Source organism: Mustela nivalis (assembly GCF_964662115.1).
Source record: "Mustela nivalis genome assembly, chromosome: 7".
In the NCBI taxonomy this organism is placed as follows: domain Eukaryota; kingdom Metazoa; phylum Chordata; class Mammalia; order Carnivora; family Mustelidae; genus Mustela; species Mustela nivalis.
The window spans coordinates 125,911,586-125,936,053 of NC_139026.1; the positions used below are offsets into that span (position 1 = coordinate 125,911,586).

Genomic DNA, 24,468 nt, shown 5'->3' on the forward strand with positions numbered 1-24,468 from the left:
GTGCATATAACTGACACTCTGACTAGGATGAAGTAAATAACACTGCCTTTCTTGAAAAAAACAAAACAAAACAAAACAAAAAACAGGCCAATAAAAATAAATACAAGCTTGAAGAATATGGTCCATACCACAACTAAAGAATTTGTCAGGTGATGAGAAGCACTTGTGTCTGTAGTCAGCTATCAAAGTACACATCAGCATAGCAAGTTGAAGAACAGATCCATCTTTGAAGTGTAAAATTGTCTGATTTTCCACATGAATAATACTGCTTCCTGAAACCTGGCTCTCTTCTTTCAATCCAATAAAGAAAAATCAACCGGCAAGATGGTTGATCAATCTTACTCCCTCTCCTAACCAACCATTTGATTATAACACAAAGAAATGTTTGTTAGAACCATAACCAAATATATATTGATTCATAGCCAAACTTCATAGAAAAAAAAAAAAAAAGGATTTCCAAAATCTAAAAAAAATTAAGTATACTCAAATTCTGAGGGGCAATCTCAAACTGAGACTATGTCAGTCTGAAAGGATGTAGAACCAAGATGTGGGCCCCAGAGGTCAGCATCTGAGGTCTTGATGACCATGTGGGAGAACATATGGTCTTGGACCCACACATAAGGAAGGGCTGGAGTTGAGACTTCTACATAATATTGGGGGTATAAAAGAACTGCCATATTAGTGAGAGGGACTAGAAAAATTCTGATGGTCCAGAGAAGCAGCAAAGAGCAGTGCTGTCTGAAAATGAATTTTCAGATACAAACTGAATGTCACAGATGCAAATCCAAAATGAAACATTAGCAAATAATATCTAGTAATACGTTCAAAACACACATCATAGCCAAGTAGGGTTTATCTTGGAAATTAAAAGATGGCTTAATGAGAGAAAAGTCTTTCAGTATACAGTTTATCATATTAATATATTAAAGGAGGAGAACAGAATCATTGCAATATATGGAGAGAAATCATTTGATAAAATCTTACAACCATTCAGAATAAAAAAACCCCCTGTACATTAACAATTGAAGGGACTTTCTTTAATCTGATAAGAAGTATTTATTGAAAACCCTAAGAAAAATCAATCTATTTAAGGGTCAGGTGGGAGGTTGGGGAAACCAGGTGGTGGGTATTATAGAGGGCACGGATTGCATGGAGCACAAGGTGTGGTACAAAAACAATGAATACTGTTACACTGAAAAGAAATAAAATAAAAAATTAAAAAAAAAACATTGAAGGGTCACAGGGTCACATGAAGGTCATCCCTTCCATTTGACATGAAGGTGACCTAGCCACTGAAATAAGACAAGAAAAAGAAAATTTTGAGGTTGAGAGAACAAAAATATTATCATTTGCAGAAGATATGATTGTTTATATAGAAAAACCAAAGATAATCTACAGACAAAATGACAAAACTAATTAAGAGTATAGCAAAATCTCTGGGTTAGGGATCAATGTATGAAAATTTTAGAATTCTTGGATTTCGGCAACAACCAATTAGAAGATGTAATTTAGAACATCTCCTTGACATCAGAAACAAAACTTATAGCTACCTAGAAGTGAATCTAACACAACACATGTGAAATCTTTATGGAAAAGATTATTATCTATTATATTGCCAGAGTTTAGAGTTTAATCACAAGTCTTACCTGTAAAAGAATACTCCGCATGGAATCCAACATGTTCTACGCGTTCATTGGTGACAAAGTGTATCCATACCTGAGAATAAGGTGTAACCAGGGGCACTGTAGGTTTTGAAGGTCCACAAAGTCTCCACATCAGAGGCCCATCAGCATTACCTGAAACAAATAGCACACCAAATGCCATTACTTATATAGCTTTTGAGAAATATATTCAATGGATTTAGTAGGAACAAATCATAAAGAACATTTCAAGGTAATATTAATGCACATTGGAATTCTGATTTAGTAGCAGATGTTTCACAAGGTTCCTTTTTGTCTTTATCAACGGCAAAAGAAAGAGTCCCTCCAACAGGGTAAAAACAAAAAACAAACAAAAACCCCCCACTTTTTTTAGTATAGGCATCTTTCTCTATTGTGGGGCCATTTTGTTCCAATTTGTGTTTTCATAATTATTTTGGCATACCTAAACAGAGATATGATTAATTAAAAAAAAATTGGATGTGCCTTTTTTAGGGAGTAAAAAATGTAATGCCAACAGTGACAAAATGTATCAACAAGATAAAAGTGATAGGTATCTAAAATTTTAATGATTTCTTTACAGCATTTAATCAACTGTAATGAATAGGATATTCAGTACTTATGCTAAGAACTATCAGATTTGGAGCTGAGTATTTTTATGAAGATTACTTTTCACAGTAATTTGATTAACCTTTACAGAACACCTACAGAGCTCACAATTAACCTGCTCTTTATTTATTCTGTCAGACTAATATCATTGATTTTATAAGTTAACAAAATATAGTACTTTAACTCTCTCTGAAATGCGGGAATACGGAGAAGATTGCATTTAACTGACTGAAATTGGATATACAACTTCTCTGCTTAATTCAATAAGCCAGTATTTTGTTTTCTTTTTATTGAAATTCAAGTTAATTAACATATAGTGTAGTACTGGTTTTAGGAGTAGAATTTAGAGATTCAGCAGTTGCATTTAATACCCAGTGCTCTTTATATCAAATGCCCTCCTTAATGTCTGTCACCCATTTAGACAATCTCCCCACTCATTAGCCCCTCCAATAACCCTCGGTTTATTTTCTATTGTTGAGAGTCTCTTATGGTTTGCCTCCCTCTCTGTTTTTATTTTATTTTCTTTTTCCTTCCCTTCCCCCATGTTCATCTGTTTTGTTTCTTATATTCCACATATGAGTGAAATCATGACATTTGTCTTTCTCTGACTGACTTATTTCACTTAGCATAATACACTCCAGTTTTATCCACATTTTGCAAATGGCAAGATTTCATTCTTTTCGGTGGCTGAGTAATCTTGCATGGATGTATACACTATATCTTCTTTATCCATTCATCAGTCGATGGACATTTTAAGCCAGTGGTTTTGAACCTGGTGGCAGTGGTGAGGATTTATCAGAATCATATGGAGAACACTCTCAAACTACAACTTCATTTCCTTCATAAGTCTTCTTTAGATTCACCTACTTAGGAGGGCCCGGATAATACTCCTGCTGAGTCCCTTGATCTGTGACCACAGACTTTACCAAATTCTCACTGAAAATTCTGTCCACCATGTTCTCAAAGTCACCATCAATTTCAGTAGTCGCCCTAGAACATTGCCACCAGCTCACTGTGTTAGTGTCTGCTGCTTTCAGCCTCCTTTAAAATAAGGTTTTGCAGTGACATGGAACTCAGTGAACCTTAAATAGCACAGATGCTCTGCAACATTACCTTACTTCTCTTTTTCAAACCAGGAAAAGAGTGCCACTGTAACAATGGAGGAAATTTGATGAATCGCCCATGACTCCAGACTCAACTACCAGAAAGAACTAAAATGGATTCATCTTTTATGAAGGGAGGTTTTTAAAAAAATTCTTAAGAGAACTATGGCTTACTGAACACACCTCAGTCCACTTCCATCATGAAACTAAAGACAAACTTGACTCTTTGGGGGATAATTCCCCAAATAGCTTCCACCTGCTTCTCCATCTGGTACATTGCAAAGCTGCTTTTGATTTCTAAGTAAAATTCCTATAAATTCAGGAAATCACTGATACAGTCTGACTATGCTAATTTTCAGTCTGTGAGGAAAGAAGCCTTGAGTAGTAGAAGATCATCGAAAGGACCACTTGAACTCCTCAAGAGAACACAGACAAGGGGTGCCTGGGTGGCATAGTTGGGTAAGCATCTGACTCTTGAGTTGAGCTCAGGTCATGATCTCAGCGTCATGGAATAGAGCCCCGTGGGTTCTCTCTCTCTCTCCCCGCCTCTGCACCTCCCCGCCACGTGCTCTCTCACTCTCTCAAGTAAATAAATAAATCTTTCAAAAAGAGAAAGAGAGAGAGAGAGAGAACACAGATAAGCTAAATCTCTCCTCAGGAAGCCTCACATTACATGAAACATAGAGTTTACTTGCAAACTCTGCTCTATTCGCTCACCATTCACAGGGCATGTTACCTCAGCTGGGTACACACAGAAATACAGCTTTTTCTGAGCAACCGTCTTTTGAATTCTATGCAGATTTTTATAGCCACTTGAGTCCCTTCATTGTTGGTGGTCTCCAGGTATAAGAACACTTACGGATAAGTAAGAAAACATGTTCTTTGATTGAACTCACCCACTCGGAACTCAAGGACATCCAACTGACAGTCTTGGTGACTTTCCAGGTAAAAATCCTCAAAGTGAATGTAAATGGATGAATTTCCCTGACTTGGATTGCTGAGAGTCCATTCACAGTTTAAGTTTCTTGAGTAATTACTGACTCCGTTATAGCCGGGAGAAGTGAAGTTTCCTTTAGGGGAATGTGTAAGGGACCCACCACACACTAAGAAAACAAAAGGCAACAGGGAAAGTAACGGTGAAATTCACACCATAACAGAACATACAGGTAATGCATTAACAACTAAAATAGCAATAGCGAGATTTTTATTGCTTTGATTTGTTTTTCTAGGTGAAGTTAAGACTGTGTAAAGGGCTGGCTCATGCATGCAGAGACTATGGAGGAAGTTTCTGTGAGTTTGGAAAATACCTACAAAAATAAACAGCTTCTTTATTTTCCTGTAGGGTAGATTAGGTGGATTTAGGAGTTTGGCTATGCATCAGTTTCTCCTAACTTAAGCCTATTGTTCATTAATATTTAATTTAGAGAAATAGCTAACCTCCAGTAGTGGTCTCAGTGGCTTCTCATTAGCAATTCTCCTCTTGACTCAACAATTTAACTGGATCAAACAGATAACACAACACAGGACTGGCAATGAACTTGCCCCTTTTCACATGGCAATGAATGCTCTTTGTATAAGTGAAAGAACATAAAGGTTTTTTACATATTCAGTTCTACTCTTTCTAAAATTTAAAAGTCTTAGGTAATAGCACCAACCCAGAAAATAGGAGAATATTTAGACCAGAAAGCTATATCTTGCTTAATTTTTAAGTACTCTGTATCAAACGTGAACATTCATTCATTTACACCGGAAAAATATGTATATGGATGGGGGACTAAGAAACAAGAAAATCTGGCTATCTTCAATTAAATGAGTCACTTTCAAGGAGTCAGTTACTTTCTAAGCAGAAGGTCTCATTCAGCAGGGAGGAATTGATCAAGAGCTGTAGAATGGGCAACCAATACAATGGCACCATGGCATGGAATAGAGCTGAAAGCTCTCCCAACAGCATTTTTTTAAAGTTTTAACTCACAATAGCAGCTTTCTGAACCAGAACATTTGGGTTTTTTAAATCCTGTCTGGGACGGGCTTTCTACCTGGTTATATATGTTTGCCTTGGTTCCATCTCTGATCTCTGAAGGGACATAAAATTGATGGCTCCTCTGCTGTTGGAAGTAGCTGTGGGTCACCTGCAGGGCCCACAATGACAACGTCTGCCATTATTACCTGCATCTTCGCTGGACGTGTAGGAAGCACTGAAGCCTCCATAGGGCCTGGATCCATCAGTGAAAAACACGACTTTCATTGTATTTCCCGAAGATTTGATGGCATCACTCATGTTCGCACTACTACACAGTGTCTCTAGTTGGGGTGAGTTACTTCTAATGCCATTGAAGACCTGTTGGAAAAATAGTTTAACCTTCAGTCAGGCGGGCCATCTGACGGAGTGTTTCCTAGAAGATTATATTCACAGCCTCAATATGCAAGCTCAGAAGGGAACTCCGTGCTAAAATGAATTACTTAGCAGTATGGGCTCCTCGCCCGGTGCCACAAGCCACCGTGTCACCCAGGGCACATTCTACTGAGTTGTGGCCTCTGGGTCATTTCACTAAAATGAAAGTATTACAGTAACGCCCCCCCCCCCCCGCCATGTGGTGACAAATGAAAAACTGCTGTACTGTCTGCAGCTGGAAACCGTGCTTGAAATGTAAATTAGGCCAACACGCTTACATCTGAGTTCGCAGAGTTCACTGCCGGACCATTTTTCTTACCGATGTGTCGGGACCTTTGATATTTGGAATGAAGGCTTAAATGTTAGTCTCTGAGGGCTCAAAGCATATAGTAACTCAAATAGTTTAAAATGCCTTGAAAAGTAACTTTTAAAAAAATCCAATGGATATAATAGTTCTTTCCTAAGTACTTAGGACCCAAAGCCTCAATTTTCTTATTAATTTGAATTTTTTTAAAAAATGGATTAGAGTAGAGCTGGCTCCAAAACATTAAACAATAATTCTAGTTATGTCCATAGTGATAATAGCTGCAAAGTATTATTCAACTTCTGTGCAAAACCAAAGGCGGTTCAGCATGGCTGGTTGTCACAGTTCAGGAAAGATCCAGAAGTAACTAAACAATAATTGACTGATTGAGTAATTGATATTCCTATTTTTTTAAAAAGGATTTGAATCACTCATGGTTAGAAATAATGATTTAGAATCTAACACTAAGCAATACGAAGGAGAAGCATGCACTCCATAACAAAGATGTGAGCTTTTTAATTTACTGTAACTGATCATTAAATTGAGCTCTGTGTCTTCTAACTCACAGGACCAGACATAGCATCTCCTATCACTTATTGAGCACAGCAAAACGCTGGGCTCTGCTAATAGCCTACTTGTATTACTTTATTCAATTAGCACAATACCCTCTCAGATACATAATACCATCCCTATTTTCCAGATTAAGACAATAGAATTCAGAAAGGTTATGCAATTTGCTTCAGGCCAAAGACCTAGTGATAATAAAACTGGACTTAAAGCATCCCTCTGATTCCAAACCATAAAGTAATGTATAAAGAAACAGAAGATGACAAAATTTCAATAATACTGAGAGCAGTATTATTCTGGCAACATATTGCCAGAATCAAAAGGGATTATCAGCAACTGCCGGCTAATGGAATATGTCAGAAACCCTGATCGATGGCAATTATCCTTGCACAATGTCTGCCCTGATCTAAGCATCACAGTGACTAACAGTTGTTCAGACAGCCGTTTATCACATGACTCCTGCTTTTCCGAGGCAACCAAAGGGCTGTTTCCACTTTCCCCCTCCACTTATTTTTGTAGTCAGAAACTACAACTCCCAGAAAGCAATGGGATAGGAAGTAGGCATTTGAGATTCAGGACAAGCACGTATCTCAGTTAGTGCATGCTGGGTGGTGTACCTTTGCCTCTTCTCCTTCTGGACAGAATCAGATAAGCAGCAGGTTTGGAGGAATTGTATGTTCAGGTGGCTGGATAAGGTATTAATCTAGAGGGCGTGCACTTAAAGCTGCCTTCACTGAGCCTGTAGATCCCAGGAAGTGTCCCTTCTCCCTCCCTCTTTTCTTCTCTCTTTTTCTCTCTCTCGTCTCTCTCTCTCTCTCTCTTTCTATCTCTTTTCCTTTTTCCTTCTTTCTTTTTCTCTTTCTCTGCACTCCCCACCTGCTTCTTTGTGAGACTTTCTTAAAATGATAAAGTGTGGGCAAAGGGCAAGCCACATCCCCTTATTTACAGCAGAGTGGAGAAGAAACAAAACAAACAGTGAATCTATAAAAATAAATTTCAGAGAAAAAGAATGATATGGAAAATTCATGAAAGAAATTCATTGTTGAAGCTTTAGCCTCCCCAGGAGAAAAGACCTGTAGATAAGACATTTGTAGTTTCTCCTAATTAAATGGTCAAGTTCCTTCAACCCAACAAAGACCATAAGTTGACAATCCCATGAACACAGAGTTTCCAAGCAGCATTTTAGTACTTCATTCTTAAATATGAATAAACAGTCAAAGGTCATTAGGCATTTAAGGAAGTTTCCTTAAATGTCTAATGCAAAAGGCAGAGACCAATCAATATACATAAATGGGAAACAGGAAACTGAAGGAAATGGACCTCAATAGAAGCAACATAAAACTTCAAAATTATGATTAATATATTTAATCATAATTTTATTTTAACATAATATTTTATAAATATTAAGTTTTATTTTAATATAATAAATTAATCATACATATCAAATACATATGATATTTTAATATATATAGATAGTGTATTCAAAGAACAATGGTAAAATAAGGATAATTCCAGGTATACACCTTCTCAAAAACCTTATCGTCCATGCCCATTTCCTTATGGAAATACAAGAACATATGCCTCACCAAAAAAAAGGGAAATGAGCCAAGACAGGATAATGCACATGTCATGGAGTCAGGTGTCCACCCCGGGAGAGGAATGAAGGTGCCGGCTGACAGCTGGCCCCAGGCTTGCAGCTGATGGAAAAGGGCTCAAGGAAGGCTACTGCTAAGGAAAATGCACGAAAGGGTGGGTGCGCTCTACAGCACAAGGTGGGGATGTAATTAATCCTGGAGTGAAAGCGTGGGGAGGAGTGAGAGGTATGTGCATAAAAAACTCCATGTGGAAAAGGACATTAATCGGAAAAACAAAAGCAAACGCTACCAGGGTACACTACGTGGCCAGGTGGGGGATGACGGCGGTATAGTCATAGCAATGTAAACACTGAAGAGTAATTTAAACAAAATCTGTGATGTAGGTATTTTGTGGGGAAGCTGGGGGAGGTCTGAACTGCGTGTAGCTCTGTGAGCATCTGTGGTGCGTGTGTGTGGGGCGGATTGTGAAGAGAGCTAAACCCTCATCTCCTGTAGTCACACGTGGGTATATGATGTCTAAGACCAAAAAAATAAAGAAGTAGCAGTAGGAATATTTTTTTTTTAAGATCTTATTTATTCATTTGACACACAGAGATCACAAGTAGGCAGAACAGCAGGCAGAGAGAGAGAGAGGGAAGCAGGCTCCCTGCTGAGCAGAGAGCCCAATGCAGGGCTCAGTCCCAGGAGATCATGACCTGAGCCAAAGAGCATAGGCTTTACCCACTGAGCCACCCAGGTGCCCCAGTAGGAATATTATTTTGAAATAATGACAGACACACCACAAGAAGCAGCTAAAATAGTTGAAAGTAGACGCCTTTGGCGTCTATGATTCAGAGACGGGAAAATGACAAGATGTGATTCAAAATGTGTGGTTGTCGCTGTAAATTTTATTTTATTATTTGAGTTCTGAAACTATGACTGTTCATGTTTTCTTTCCTGCAGGGCATGTGAAAATTCTGTTAAGATTCTTCATAATCATCATATTCAATATGATGTTAATTATGGAAAGAATTTCAAAGGGAAATAAACAGTTGTATACATCAAAACTTTAGCAATGGGTGGGTACAATTTCAAGTATTTTTCATATTTTTAATTTTTTGAACTCTCCAAAATCTGTTCAATAGGCATTCATTATGTTTATAATCAGAAAAATAGATTAAAACTAGTGTGCAAATGAATTTATGCCACATTATTACAACTACATAATATATTCATTGCCAAGGAAGATAAGAAAATATACGAAAATATGGTGTAGTGGGAGTGGTTAATTTTTTTCTACTTTATCCTTGTCTCTGCGTATTCAGTGGAGGGGCACCTGGGTGGCTTGGTCAGTTATGTTTGACTCTTGGTTTCAGCTCAGGTCATGATCTCAGATATGCATCTGTAGGTATAGCTATATATGATACCTTCAAGTGTTAGAACTTGGGAGCAAAATTTGAAGCCTGAATATGGTCATTTTAGGGCAATACAAAGTATTATAGTAACATACAAAGAGGTTTTGTATTTCTGAAATCACTACCCAACAGGAGACAATTGAACTGAAAACAAAAGTGTCTTGTTTTTTTGTTTAGGATTTTATTTATTTACTTGACGCAGAGAGAAAGAGAGAGAGCACGCAAGCAAGGGGAGTGGTGGGCAGAGGGAGAGGGAGAAGCTGGCTCGCTGCTGAGCAGGGAGCCCTATACGGGACTCCATCTCAGGACCCTGGGATTATGACCTGAGCTGAAGGCAGACACTTAACTGATTGAGATACCCAGGCACCCCAAAAGTGTCTTGTTTTTAAAGAAGGATAATGAGGGGCACCTGGGTGGCTCAGTCGTTAAGTGTGTGCCTTCAGCTCAGGTTGTGGTCCCAGAGCCCTGGGATCAAGCCCCACGTTTGCTTCTCCCTCCCCCTTTGCCCCAGCCCCTGCTCGTGCTCTCTCTGGTTCACTCTCTCTCAACGAGATAAATACAAATCTTAAAAACAAAACAAAGCAAAAAAGATAATGATAGTACTTCTAGTATTCATTCACTCAATAATTACTGTTTCTATTATGTGCCAGGTACTGGGGACCCAGCAGTGAATGAAACGCAGAGCGGGTACTAGTGGAGCTTACATGCTGGTGGTGGGAGCACACAATACACAGACGAGCAAATAAATACACGGGATGTCAGGGGATGTGAAGCGCTGTGAAAGCAATAATGCAGGGAACAGGATGAGTCAGGGTGGAACCTATGCAACGTGGGGATCAGGTCCTTGAAGAGCCAGGACTGAAGAGACAGAGTGAAACAGGCAGCCATTGGGGAGCTGCCAACCAGAGGCCACAGGAGGGGTGAAGTGGGCTGCTGAACACCTTAGCAGATTCAAAGACCCGAAAGGAAGCCAGTGAGCCAAAGATCAGGGGGGGTTGAGACAAGATGCAGACACCATGGGGCCATTTGGGCTACTATAAAGATTCGGGATTTCCCTCTGAGTGAGAAGAGAAGCCAAGAGGGGATTTTCCAGGAGAGCAGCCTGATGTGGCTGACATTTAAACCCATCACACGGGTGGCTGCGCTGAGAATGCAGGGAGACAAGGGCGGGACACCAGCCTGAAGTTAATAAACTAAATCTAAGTGAGCGGTGGTGGTGGCAATGGCAGTGGTATGGTGAGAAGTAGTTAGGTTCTGGATCTCTTTAAATATACAGCCGGTGGGACTTGACTCTGGATGCAACACACGGTGGGAGAGAAAGGACTCCGAAACAGACATCAAAGTTTTTGACCCGAGCCTCCTGAAGTTAGGAATCGTTATTGACTGAGGGAACAAGGACGGAGGAAAGGCTGAGTTGGGTAGAGAAATACATTCATATTAATGTGTAATTAATCCAGTAGATACACACATAGAGCTGTCATTTCAGTTAACAATCTTCTTTCCCACTCATGGATCTCCTTTGCTTTCCTTCGCTAAGTGAAGCTAAGAATGCTGACAGCATCTCCCAAAGCATTTGACCTTGGCAACACTGAGGGCAGGAAGCCTGGGCTCTTCCAGGGGAGGGGCTCGGGCCCTCTGGCTGAGAACAGGAACTATGCAGGGCCCCTCAACTGCTTAAAACTTTTGGTGGTGACTGTTCTGCATCTCCTGTCTGATTCAACTCTGCGCTACCCACGGGCTTATCCATTGACCCACTTTGGCCATGTGTGATGATCACCTGCTCTTAAAATTTACCCCATCCATGACCCTGATGTACGCTGGGACAATGAATAGGCTCTTAAGACGGGTCTTACAGACAACGAGTCCATTCACTGTGCTTCTGTTCTATCGAATACTTTGAGTTTGCTTGAGGTAGACTTGCACGGATGGGAATATTCCCGACCTAGCTTTCTGATTGTGAATTATAGGTCCATCAGCTCCTTCAGCAATGGAATGTAATATCCCCAACTGCACGGGCTACTTACTGTGACACGCTTGCTGCGGCAGGATGGGTGAGCTTCCAGACTCAGGTCGTTGAAAGTCAGGGTGATCCGCCTTCCCTCCTGCACTGTGATCCTCCACTCGCAGACGCGGCCGTGAGGATTCGGGTGCGGGTAGTTGGGAGAGGTAAACATTCCCGTAGGGCCTTGCAGATCCCCCCCACACTCTGAAAAGGAAGAAACCCAAGAAAACTGCCAGTCCAGTCCAAGTGAGCCCTTCTACAAGAAGTGTCCTCTCAAGTGTTTTCTTTGCTATCCCCCTGGACAAACTTATTGTTGTTATTTGACACTGGGTGTACATGAGGACTGACAGACAATGTCTGCATCCCCTTTCTGCCTCTAATATTTAATATCTAATCCACGTTTCCATGTATGACAGTGCGCTATATCGTCATGGCCCAAGAAATATGGAGCACCAATAGAGGGGGTAATCTCAAGAGTCAGAAGATTCAGAAGACGAGAGTCATTATCCAGTTTCTTCAGATAAAATCTGTATTTCAGCAATGTCGGGGTATTTGGAATGCCGATTCCGACAGCTGTGGAGCTAACTCACTGGTTTTCTTAAGATGAGGAATGTGTGCAGCTCTCATCCCATAACATCTTCCAAAGCACCACCTCCTCTCTGGGGTAGCCTGTTTCACAGCTATGGTGTGACTATTTGATTGAGATCTGCCTCTCCACTAAAGTGTAAGGTCCATGAAGAGAGGGGTCATTTTGGTTCAACAACCACTGTAACACCAGTGCCTCGAATAGTGTTTAGCCAAAGGAGGTGCTCAAAATATGTAAATAGTTACCACATCAGTGAACTTACCTTCCATGCTGGATTCAAACCGCAGTCTGAATCCTGAGGCAGTAAGAGAGCCATCTGTGACAAACTTCACCAGAGCAACATTGCTAGAAGTGTCTATGCTGTCTGGAATGGTGTTTCCACAGTATCTGCCCAATAAACTTCCTGTGAGAGGCAAATAATTAAGTTTGTCTATGTCTAGGTGATTGAATTCATTTCTCCTCTACTTGAGGTATTCTACAAGTACAAAGAAAATAATAAAAGACAAGACCCTGCCCATGAAGAAATGCTAACCTCTGTTAAGAGAAGCAGGACAAACATGAATAAAATCAACATTTACATAGATGAAGACATGTAACAAAGGCTGCAACCAGTTAGGGCAAGGACATCTCAGCACAATGAGGGAGCTCATTTGGGTAAAGAGATGGTTGCAGGCAACAGAGAGATGAGTGTCCAACTCATATGATTGCTAGTTACCTTACCCTCTCTCTCCTTACTTGACAGGAGGCTCCTCAAATAACCAACCACATATGGCCCTGGAAGGTCTCAACAGGAAGAAGATGCCTTCTCTAGTGCTCTCTCAGTGTGACCTATTAAAGACAAGCTCTATAATGACACCTGGGGCTTTGGACACCCACAGTTTGTGAGTAGGACTCCGGGGAGAGAAAAGTCAGCACTGCTCGGAGTTGACTGCACATCTGTGCAAAGACTAGATGTTGTTTTACCTTTCTTGAAGTGAGGATACTTCAGAGGCTGAATGAGTACATGAGAAAATAAACACCGCCCCCCCAAAAGACAGGAGACATATTGCACTGACCAGAGGTATGGTTTTCCCAGATCTCCACAAAGTCTTTTTCACAGCCAGAGGAATTCTGAAGGTTAAAGTCTTCAAAGTGGATGGTGAGATAGTGTCCAGAGGGACCCTCGAGATGCCACTCACAGAATAAATTGTCTCTATACGGAAGGGTTGGATATCCACTGCTTTCAATGATGCCACTTTGCCCTGTCACTCTTCCCCCACAGTGAGCTGTAGAAAAGAGTAAATTTTGTTACAAGATTTTTCTTTTCTTTTCTTTTTAAATTGAACCAGCACATTCGAAAACTGAATATTAATTAATATTCTATTAATAATCAGCTAATATTCAGTTAATTAATTAATATCCAGTTAATATTTGGTTAATTAATTAATATTCAGCCAAATGAATATTAATTAATGCTTTTAAAATTCTGGAAATGTTTATTTAGTTAGTGGTCCCCTTAATATTTGAAATCTACTACTGCTGTAAAGAGAAATGATACCGCAAGTCCAGTCCAATAATGGGAAATGGAAACTGAATGGCATATTCTGTAACATCACATTAGTCCCCTTGGGACACCATGTAAGAGCTATTAGTTGCAAGGAAGTTTCCTTTCAAGAACCAACTGATTGGCAGGGCCTGCCTACTACCCTGTGTCTGTGATTTTGAAGACGGAGGGCCTGTTCAGCCGGAAGGGGTGTGGTGGTGACTCATGATGTCTGGCCTTCCTGGTTTAACTATCAAATGAACGTTTCACTGCAGCAACTGGTATCAATTCTTTCTTTTCAGCTGGATGTGATAGTTAGATTGAATTATATACAACTTGCCTCGGGCTATAAAACAACCTATGGTGTATGTTTAATGTTGTTACTAGTAGGCTTTCCACCTTCTGACTGTATTAAATATGTTTGGTTAGTGTTCAGGCCCACCAGATACTAAATTCCATGTAATTGTGACCACAATACAATAAATCTTCAGGATGCGTGTGTACTGCTCATTTTTTAAAGTAAGGAAATCAAAACACTGAGGAGATATACTTGTTTTTGTCTAGTGACTGATTTGACACTAGAGACATAAGGGAAAAAAACATTATCCATTAATGATGAGTTCAAAGTTACTGCTCTCTATATAGTGTGTGTGTGCATATATATATATACATATATATATAGTATAATCACTATATATAGTGATTTGATTATATTTGAATAGTAAACAGTTTTACTAGTTAAGGTGATACTATAGAGATAACATGATAAGAGAAAGAAACATAGATTTGATTTAACCAAATATGTTTTCACAAATAAGTTAGGAAAAAATACAAAATATTCAAGTTTATTAAAAAGAGTGGTTTAAAATGGAAAGTAAAATAAAATTTTAAATCAACAAATGACTTTGGTTTTAAACATTTACATTCATTCCTTATTTATTTCTATCACTAAAACAATCATTACATTTAGGCAGATAGAAAGACTTCTCTAAAAATGGTATGATTTTTTTAAAGTTTTATTATAATTAGTCCGTGATAACTTTCTTTTTTAAAAAATTTATTTATTTATTTGTCAGAGAGAGAGAGAGCGCACAAGCAGGCAGAGGCAGAGAGAGAAGCAGGCTCCCTGCCGAGCAAGGAGCTCAATGTGGGACTTGATCCCAGGACCCTGGGATCATGACCTGAGTTGAAGGCAGTGGCTTAACCAACTGAGCCACCCAGGCATCCCATAACTTTCTTATTAAAAAAAAAAAAAAAAAAAATGTTGTTACCTATAGCATACTTGATCTTGAACCCCACATGAGTGGGGCTGTTGTCTGATCGGAATCTCAAATACATCACATCTCCTGAGGACAGCTGGCTGCTGGGCAAAGATCTCCCACAAACCCTGGAAATTACTGGTGCATTTGAATCAGGCCCATCTCGCAACTCGAGGTAATTGGATGTGCAGCTAACGAGGAAAGAAAATTCCGTTTAATATATAAAAGTCTGCCTCTTTGATGTATTTTCAAAAGAAAGACTTTACCAACTTTCTCCAAGAGCAATATTAAATCATCATTTTTGCAGCAGAAGACACTCCAACCATCATTTTAAGTGGTGTGTCCTCTGAGAATGCTACATAATATTTTTCTAATCATAACACATTGTTTCGTTAGTAGCTCCAAAGGCAGGTGTTACCACACCAAAGAATGTTTACTTGTCTTCCCTCCATATTCTGTATTTGTTTTACACATTTACAAGTCATTCTCAAAACACCTAGGAATTAAAAAAAAAAAAAAACAAGTACTTTGTATCACATGATACTAGGGCACATCTCATGTGACAAAGACAAACTCTCTTGACAGCCCTGCCACCCAGACTAGTGGAGAGTCTCAGATGGGATGGAACATTTCATGTCCATAAAAGTGAGCAAGTATTTACCCAGTATTTCTTAAGAAAGCCAAACAGCCATTAACCCTCACTGAGTGGGACTGTGGCATTATATTTGGTGCCCGTAAATAGTAAGCAAACCTCTGTACCTAAGTTTTGGACCATACACATATTCATGCAAATGTATACATACTTTCATTAAATGAAGAGAAAAATTCAGGGTTTAGTTGTTTTTTTTTTTTGTTTTTGTTTTTGTTTTTCAGTCAGTATGGTTATCCTCTTTGTGTTCAACACAGTAAGGAGGCTTACTCCTTGGTTTGTAATCCCCTTAAGAATTCTCATGAAAGAGAGACTGGGCAATTAGACAGTACTTCAATCTTTTCTCTGACACTGGTGACCCCTAGTGTCATGTAACACAAATTTTCATTTGTTAAACAGGTATTTTATTATTTATGACATTGAGCATGAGGCTGGGAAAATAAATATTCATCTACCAGAGACACTGTGTTTTTCCTGTGGGAGGAGAACGGATAACATAAATCTCCAGCAGCCATCCTCAGTGTCTCTTGCAGGACGCGCGTGGTGTCCGGAGAGATAATATCCGTGTACATGACCCGCTCAGCTAACATGAGAGTGGCAGGCAGCCTATGTTTTCAGGCTCAAGGTGTAAGGTGTGTCCCTTCCCCATTTTTTAGATTTCCTATGCTGAGAAAAGAAACTATTCTCAACCAAGACAGCTGGAGAATACAAGTCTGAGGAGGAGAAAAAGGAAATGGAAGGGACCTACTTGGGTGTTTCTTCAATATTGAATTGATCTTCAAACTGCAGCCGTATGAGTCTCCCAGGAGGAGCTGCTAGGAGCCAAGTACAATCAGCGTGCTGGGGGTAATTGTCAGGGTGCCCAGGGGAGGTCACATACCCCGCAGAATCCACATCGTGGAGGTAGATGTTGCCCCCACAGGCTGGTGAGAAACAAAGTGAAATCAATAGATGGTCTGGGAAAGAGGATGCAATGCCACTATCCTTTTTTTTTTTTGCACTGTTTTACATCATCTTTTAAAAAATTGAAATAGAGTCGAAACTCAATGCCACATTAGTCTCAGATAGACAACATGGTGATATGACAAGTTGACGTGATTTCATATATATGTAAAAACTAAAAAACTCAAACACGCAAAAAGCAAAACCAGATTCATAAATACAGAGAACACATTAGGGGTTGCCAAAGGGGAGGGGAGTGGGGGGATGGGCCAGATGGGTGACAGGCTTCCAGTTAGGGAGGGAATGAGTCATGGGGATAAAACGAAGGGCATGGGGAGTACAGCCAACTGTATTACAAGAGCCCCGTATGGAGCAGAGGGCAGTAATGCCTGCGGTGAGTACAGCACCATGTCTAGACTTCCCACTGGCGTTTTTTGTTTGTTGTTGTTGTTGTTGTTGTTATTTTCAGCATAACAGTATTCATTATTTTTTGCACCACACCCAGTGCTCCATGCAATCCGTGCCCTCTATAATACCCACCACCTGGTTCCCCCAACCTCCCTACCCGTCCCGCCCCTTCAAAACCCTCAGATTGTTTTTCAGAGTCCATAGTCTCTCATGGTTCACCTCCCCTTCCAATTTCCCCCAACTCCCTTCTCCTCTCTAACTCCCCATGTCCTCCATGCTATTTGAAGTGACTTTATCTGTATTTCCAACCTCAGTGTTCTTTTATCTGGATTTATCCTCATTCTCTTTTTAAAAAACAGATTCTGAATTTGCTATTGGGGGAGCTACCAAGTGTGTCACTTTTTAACTTGCCCAACTGTAAATTCTCTTAGAAAATTTCTCTCTTCCTTAAAGCCAACAAAATACTTATGGTGCCCAATGCATACAGTGGAACATCCTGGAAGAATTAGTGTACATTCGCCATGCAGAAAAGCACATGAATGCAGAGAAGCCCTTACAACTTCCCACTGACTGGGTGGTTCCATAGAAAGATTCGGAGCTGGGATCTTGATATGTAAAAGATGAAGCAGATAGATTTCCGCACAACTCTGGGGGTATCCGCTCATTATGTTTCTTCAGGATTTAGATGCATTTGAAGAGCAAGAGATGGCTGGCATGAGAGAATTTATTAGCCAGTTTCTGGAAGAAGATCAATGGGCTTTTTATACTTCTTTTCTAGAAAACCAAAGTATGTAAAAAGACTTTCCTTTTACCAATAAACATTTTTTGGGTGATCTCACCCACCATCCAAGCCGGGGTAACCTGGGTACTTATAACACCGATGAAATGAACCTAGTAAGTGAGCCTCACAGACACATGGGTCTGCTAAACTCTCGTGATATTTCTTTCTGCTATCATTCAGCCACTTATTGTCCTAGCCTGAATTTTGCCATTGCCCAGAATTCTTCTCGTCTCCGAACCCGAACCTGCAGACTATACGTGATTCGACCATTTGCGGAAATCAATGTCTCCAAATGCGCACTCTCCACTCTCAACACGGCAAGCAGCCCTGCTTTCTCACAGAAACGTAACAGCTAAGTGAGACCGGACTCTCTGCCCTCGACCCTTATGGTCCCCACTCTCTCGGGAGCCTCGGCGTGCCGCTTGTTGTTTTCCTTCAGAGCGTGATGGAAGAAATCAGCTGAGGACGCTGCCCCCATGTGCTGCCACCCTTAAGAAATTTATCTGCCTCTCTGCCTCCTTTATCTTCCCCTGCTACACCATCCTCCTGTACAATGGGTGGGCCTCCCACTCCGCTGTCTTCTCAGGGGCCGTGCTCTGGGGAGGCCCTTCCCTTCCCCTGGGCTCTCACTCTCTCTCCCTCCCTGTCCTCTCCCCTCCCCCACGCTCCTCCCTGCCCCTCACATCTTCCCACGCCATCACATGCTCAAGTCAGTTACAGTCCCCTTATCTGCTCTTCCTTACTGGCCTCTTTCCTCCTTCCCCCTCCGCTTTTCAACCCTATCAAAGCACTCTGGTTTGGCTCCCAGTGGTGTACCCAAGCATCTTTTTCTTCTTTATTTTATATCCCCAGCATTTAATCTGGTTGATCACAACTGTCTCTTCTTTCTATTTTTGTCCCCCAGCTGCTTGGACACTGAGCTCCTCCTCCTTTTATCTCACACCCTCCCACCTTTGGTCCCTGGGTGCCTCTTTCCAGGTGTTTCCCAGAAACCGGAAGTTTGTACCTTTTCATCCCGGTCATCTGTTTCATCCAATGCCCCACCTCCTCTCAGGCAACCACCAGTTGGTTCTCTATCTTTAAGAGTCTGTTTGCTTGCTGTTTAGATTCCACATATAAGTGAAATTGAATGGTATTTCTCTTTCTATGGCGGGCTTATTTCCCTTAGCAGAATAATCTTTAGGTCCATCCATGTTGTCCCAAATGGCAAGAGTTCACTCTGTTTTCAAGGCTGACTCATACTCCATTGCGTATAACTATAACACATCTTCTTTATCTACTCATCTATGAATGGACAATAGGTTTTGAAATCAAAAGACCTTTAAGTCTAATAGTAAAGGCAGAAAGATGGGGAGGAAGTAATGACCATACCATTCTTACATAAAAAGAGGGTCTGGCAAAGGAATAAAAGAATTGAAGCATTTATAAATAAACCCTTAGTGTATCTGAATTACCACCAAATATTGATTTCAAAACTGTAATTTAAGACTGTAACTCAAGACTCTATCATGGGAAAGTAGAGTTCTGTGGGATCAGCTGATGTCTACTCACTAGACACAAGGCACTGCTACTCTGAGAAGCCTCAGTGACCAGTGACATTCCCACACAGGATTCAGCAGCTGAGCTCAGCAGAGACAGAGGGATAACAAACTCTCAGCCTATAAAGTAATGGGGCTGGTATTCACAGAGCTGTCTTTCAAGTCTCCTTCCAAGTGCCAGAGCTGCATGTAGGGGGAAGTAACAGAAGTACATTCCTTCTAATCATGGAACCTACTCAAGCTATTAGATGATTTTTTGTGTCATTTGGTAGACGCTTATTTCTTCTCCTTTTCCAGAATAAAGAAATTATGCTGACATTTAAAAAATCTCATATTTTAGAGAATATGCAGTAAGATATATGGTTTTATTTAGATTAGTATTTTTTAAAAATATGCTCAGGAATTTGGGATTGAGGTCATATGATTATCCTGAAATCTGTATTATCTAATTTGGGGAGGAAGCAAAGACTTATTCTCTGTTAACATTACTCTCTCTTTTGAAACTATGCTTATTTACTTATTTATTCAATTAAACATTATATAAATTTAAATGTCACAAAATTAAGTCATTACAGTAGAATTAAATATAATTTTAATCAAGCATAATTAAGTAAAGGTAATTAAGTAAAGATCACCACTATAATATATAATTAAATGGGTAATAACAGAATCAGAGGAATATGTGTTCACTTTAAAAGAAAGCATACAAATGATTATAAAACAATGTAATTATCATTCTTACAATGTTTCCATAACTGTAATGGATAATTAGATATTTTATAGTAGAAAGGACTAAGAAATTTCAGGGTATCCATAAGATCGGTTTAATTTATAATCATGGAGAGTATTTTACTTTGTTCATTCTCTCAATAAGTAGGCTTGGAAAGAATCTAAGCCTCATTTTACTTATCTGTAGAATGGGAATGATACCTTCCTTAAAAAGCAGCCATGATGAGATACTGAATGTATCAAGAATACAGTAAGTATCTGAAAACAGGTAGCTATTCTTGTTAAATTATTATTCTTACTTTAGAAAAGAAAACATCACATATTTTTTCCTCAAATCTATTTAAACAAGAAAGATAAAGCAACTGCAGGAAAAATACAGGCATTATGCTCGGTGAAAATACTTACCTAAACTCTTTGCCTCATATTTGATCTTAAATCCTTGCCCTCCATTACTGGCGTCAGAAATAAACTGAACAAACATTTGATTATCTGAGGTGAACAGAGTGGATGAAGGACGACCGCCACAAAAATGACCATTTCCTCCACGGAGTCCCAAGGGTGGAGAATAGATGTCAGGCCCATTTTTCAGCTAGGAACACAAATTAAAATCGCATCAGTTCCCTGCAGATTGAGAGAGATGGAGCGCCCAAGTCCTACCACTTTATGTCCCCAGAGAGAAGAATCGCCATTTTGTTTTTTGAATGAAGACTGCAAAGTTAATCATTAGGAAAGGTGGCAAGCATGACCTACCACCAAGTAGTCCCCCCGGCTGCAAGAAGCATCTCCATTTGGAATCTGGAAGGGCTGTTCAAAATGGACAGCAATGGTCAGACCACTCTGAACCAGGACGTGCCAAGAGCAGTTGAGGTTGGGACCGTAGGTCTCTGGATACTGAGGGGATGTGATTATGCCTCGGTCTGCATGCAAATATCCACCACAACCTTTACAAAGAAGCAACAAAGGTAATTTACTTAAGTGACATTTACAGTGGGATTGGTAGGCTTCCCTGTTTTTCATGAGGATTTTTAAAGTGTAGCCAATAGAAATGTGGTTTGAAACGAACCGGGACCAAAGTATAAGAAATGATGGGCCCAACAAGCTTGTGCTCAGCGCCGATGACAGAGTATTCATTTTGTGGTTTTTCCTACGATCAGGAAACAGAAATAAGCAACAGAGACAAATTACTTTCAGAAGCTTACTTTATAGATGAGTAAGACATACAATAAACACATATATAAGATGTGGGGTAGGATCAATTCTACAAAGAAAAGTGAATAGGGGGAGAGCAAATGGTATAGTATTGTCTAGGGAACTTAGAGAAGGCCTCATTGTTACGGTATCACCTGAACAGAGACCTGCAGAAATGAGGGATCAAGCCATATGGCTTTGTGAGAGAAGAGCTTTCCAGTTCAGAAAACACTTGGTGTAAGGGCTTGAGTGGTACATCATGTAAGTCAAAATTAATGAGGCACAGTGAGTGATCCCAAAGGAAGCAGCGCTAGGTCATGCAGGAAACTGAAAGGACTTATTTTAAGTAAGAGAGGAAGACATTCAAGGGTTTTGAGTATTAGAATGGTATGATCTGTCTTATATTTTAAAAGCATTGCTCTGTCTGTGATACCTAGATTGTAAGGGGGTTGGCAGGGAAATGCACGGTCAGGGGGTCCAATAAGGAAGTGACTGCCTGAGTCCAAGGAGAGATGATAGGGTCTGGACTAGGGTGGTAGAAGGAGAAAGGTGGGAAGTGGTTGGGTATAAATATATAAATATATGTAATATATTTAAATATATTGGGAAGGTAGAATCATTGTGATTTGTTGAAGGTTAGGACACAGAGTGTGAGACAAAGAGAAGGATCAAGAATGATGTCAAGATTTTTGGCTTAAGCAACTGGAAAGAATGTGCTTTCCATTTATCAAGATTGTAAAGAGCATGGAATGAGCAGCTTTGGAGGGTGGAAGAGGGTGGGAAGCAGAGTTTAGGTTTTGCATGGTAAATTGGAGATACCTTCTAGACATGCAGCCATCCAGCATGTACATGTGTGTGTGCACACACACGTACATACATTTATACGTGCACAGGTACATCTGTCATACACATGTACAGGAGAGAGAGAGAGAGACTGGGAGCAGAAGAGAGTGGATGGAGTGAGCAGGCATTAATTCGCCTGCTGTCAGGGGCTGAGCTGCTTAGCAAGGGAGTGCAGCGAGTTCACACAACTACTTAAATCACAGATGGAAATTTATCTTAGGTCTGTCTAATTTCAAAGCCCATTCTCTTAAACCACTACGCAGTCTGCCTCCCTGAGCGTGAAGTAGATAATTTATCTTCCATTGCTCCCTACTCTCTAAGAGACATCTATAACAGTGCAAGAAATATTAGATGAATTTTTAATGTCTATATTGAGAGTCTACTTTAAAATTATGCTTTTTTGTTAAAAGCATGAGCGTCTTTCGATGGTCTATATTTCATGGACTACTTCTTTAATTTTAATCTTGTTTGGCTTTAAACATACTATTGGACTTCCCATTTTATCAAGTTTTGGAAGTCTTGATCATGCTACACATGATTGCCACCCACGTATGGTGCACATTCTCTGAGTCATCAAACTCATATTTCAAGAGAAGCAAACCCTTCTGGCCAACCCTCCCATGAATGCTTGAAACCAAGAGCTTTCAAGATATCTTCTATTTTCCTTTTTCTATTTCTTAGATTGAAGATTACTCTGACTTACCGTTCCTTTTATGTGTTATGGATAAGTGCTGTCTGGTTCTGTTCTATTTGAAACCCTTAGCTAGGCTGGAGAATTGTTTTAAAGATCTCATTCTTGGGGTGCCCTGGTGGCTCAGTGGGTTAAAGCCTCTGCCTTTGGCTCAGGTCGTGATCCCAGGGTCCTGGGATCGAGCCCCGCATCAGGCTTTCTGCTTGGCGGGGAGCCTGCTTCCTCCTCTCTCTCTGCCTGCCTCTCTGCCTACTTGTGATCTCTGTCTGTCAAATAAATAAATAAAATCTTAAAAAAAAAAAAAAATCTCATTCTTAGGCTACCAGGAACACACCTCATTGTGGAGGTGGGGGGAGATGTCCTCCCCCAGAGACCTGAAGGCAGGGAATCCCTTTGTTTCACTCGGCCACAGTTTTTGGATCAAACTTAGTAGCTGACAAAGGATAGCCATCCAGAGGCTGGGCGAGACCCATGTGAAAAATAAGCAGAAGGTATTAGGGGAAAAGAGAGAGAGAGAGGATGAAGTGAGAGGACATGATGTGACATAAAAAAAAAAACCCTGAACATATTACTTTTGTGAAAGGATGCATTAAAGCCCGCTGCGGTTACACTGAAGTCCGAGGTGAGCCGGAGGAACATGTACTCGCCGGTGGACCGGATGGGTCCCGGGAGCTCTCTGCCACAGAGAACGGCCAGCTGCGGGGCCAGGTTACTGTCTCCTATGCCAAAGAAAGGAAATGTCAGTGGTAAAATATGATGTCTTCAGAATCTTCTCCACCTTCCTTTGCAATGCAAAGTAGCTCATACATTTTTCTCAGAACATCACCCTTCCTAGGAGTTCACGAGATTCTCAAATACAAGGACCTCCTCCAAGGGCCACATCATTCTGGTTCCAGCTCCTAATCATGCTGCCTACCTTTTGCTTTACCCTTTATGTTGAAGTCTCCTGACAGTCCCCACTGTCTTTCTCAAAACTGGGTTACAGTTCTGCCCAGCACTAAAACTCAAAATCAGGGTACATGGGGGCTGGGAAATGACGGAGGAGCAGTGCCGACGTGTATGTTAGAGACTCAGCTCAATTAGTCGGATTGCTGAAGGTCAAGTATCTAAAGGAGAGAAAAGATTGGTTCTTCAGCCTCAGATTCTATACTAATGTTGTAAGGTCATTTGCCAAGAGGTGTGCAATGTTTCTATGACCCTCTCTTCAGCCCCAGAGGGTTTCTTAGTTGTGACTGTGATTTTGTGTTTTTTTTTTTTAACTTTTCATTTGTTTGGTGTTGTTTATCTTTTTTTTAATTAAAAGAACACACTTACGTCCACCTGTGTGGAGGATGAGAAAAGAGTTTCATCAAGTGTGCCCTCCAGGGAGAGAATCAGAGGACAACTGGGTCACTTCATAGCTCTTTTTACTACTCTTGGATATAAGCAACTTGGAAAAAAGCCACAATCAAAATCAGAGTGGAGCAAAGGAAATTATAAAATATTTGGATTCCTGGCTGGGAAAATACATGGATTTCTTCTCTAAGAAAAATAATTAAAAGACTTCAAGCTTATAAAAACCAAAAATAGAACATGAGACATGAGGAAATTTGCCCCTTGAATGCAACCAGCGAAATGAATCCCTCTGACATTGATCACCACCTAAAAGTCACTCATTATTCACTACTTCAAAAAGCAAGGTATTGTCTGGGATGACGACTGCCATGGC

General features: G+C 40.3%; 1 protein-coding gene across 1 annotated transcript in view; it reads right to left on the bottom strand.

The window, feature by feature from the left end:
- Positions 1-24,468, bottom strand: part of CUBN (cubilin) — a 260,304-nt gene that overhangs the window by 65,435 nt on the left and 170,401 nt on the right. Inside the window, exons 41-51 of the mRNA XM_082742010.1 lie at positions 23,333-23,479; positions 20,789-20,979; positions 20,444-20,627; positions 16,389-16,563; positions 15,004-15,182; positions 13,266-13,475; positions 12,473-12,613; positions 11,647-11,828; positions 5,537-5,708; positions 4,267-4,473; positions 1,647-1,796 (exon numbers count right to left, since the gene is read on the bottom strand). Coding sequence (XP_082598136.1) covers positions 1,647-1,796; positions 4,267-4,473; positions 5,537-5,708; positions 11,647-11,828; positions 12,473-12,613; positions 13,266-13,475; positions 15,004-15,182; positions 16,389-16,563; positions 20,444-20,627; positions 20,789-20,979; positions 23,333-23,479 — 1,938 coding nt within the window. The remainder of the gene's footprint in view (positions 1-1,646; positions 1,797-4,266; positions 4,474-5,536; positions 5,709-11,646; positions 11,829-12,472; positions 12,614-13,265; positions 13,476-15,003; positions 15,183-16,388; positions 16,564-20,443; positions 20,628-20,788; positions 20,980-23,332; positions 23,480-24,468) is intronic.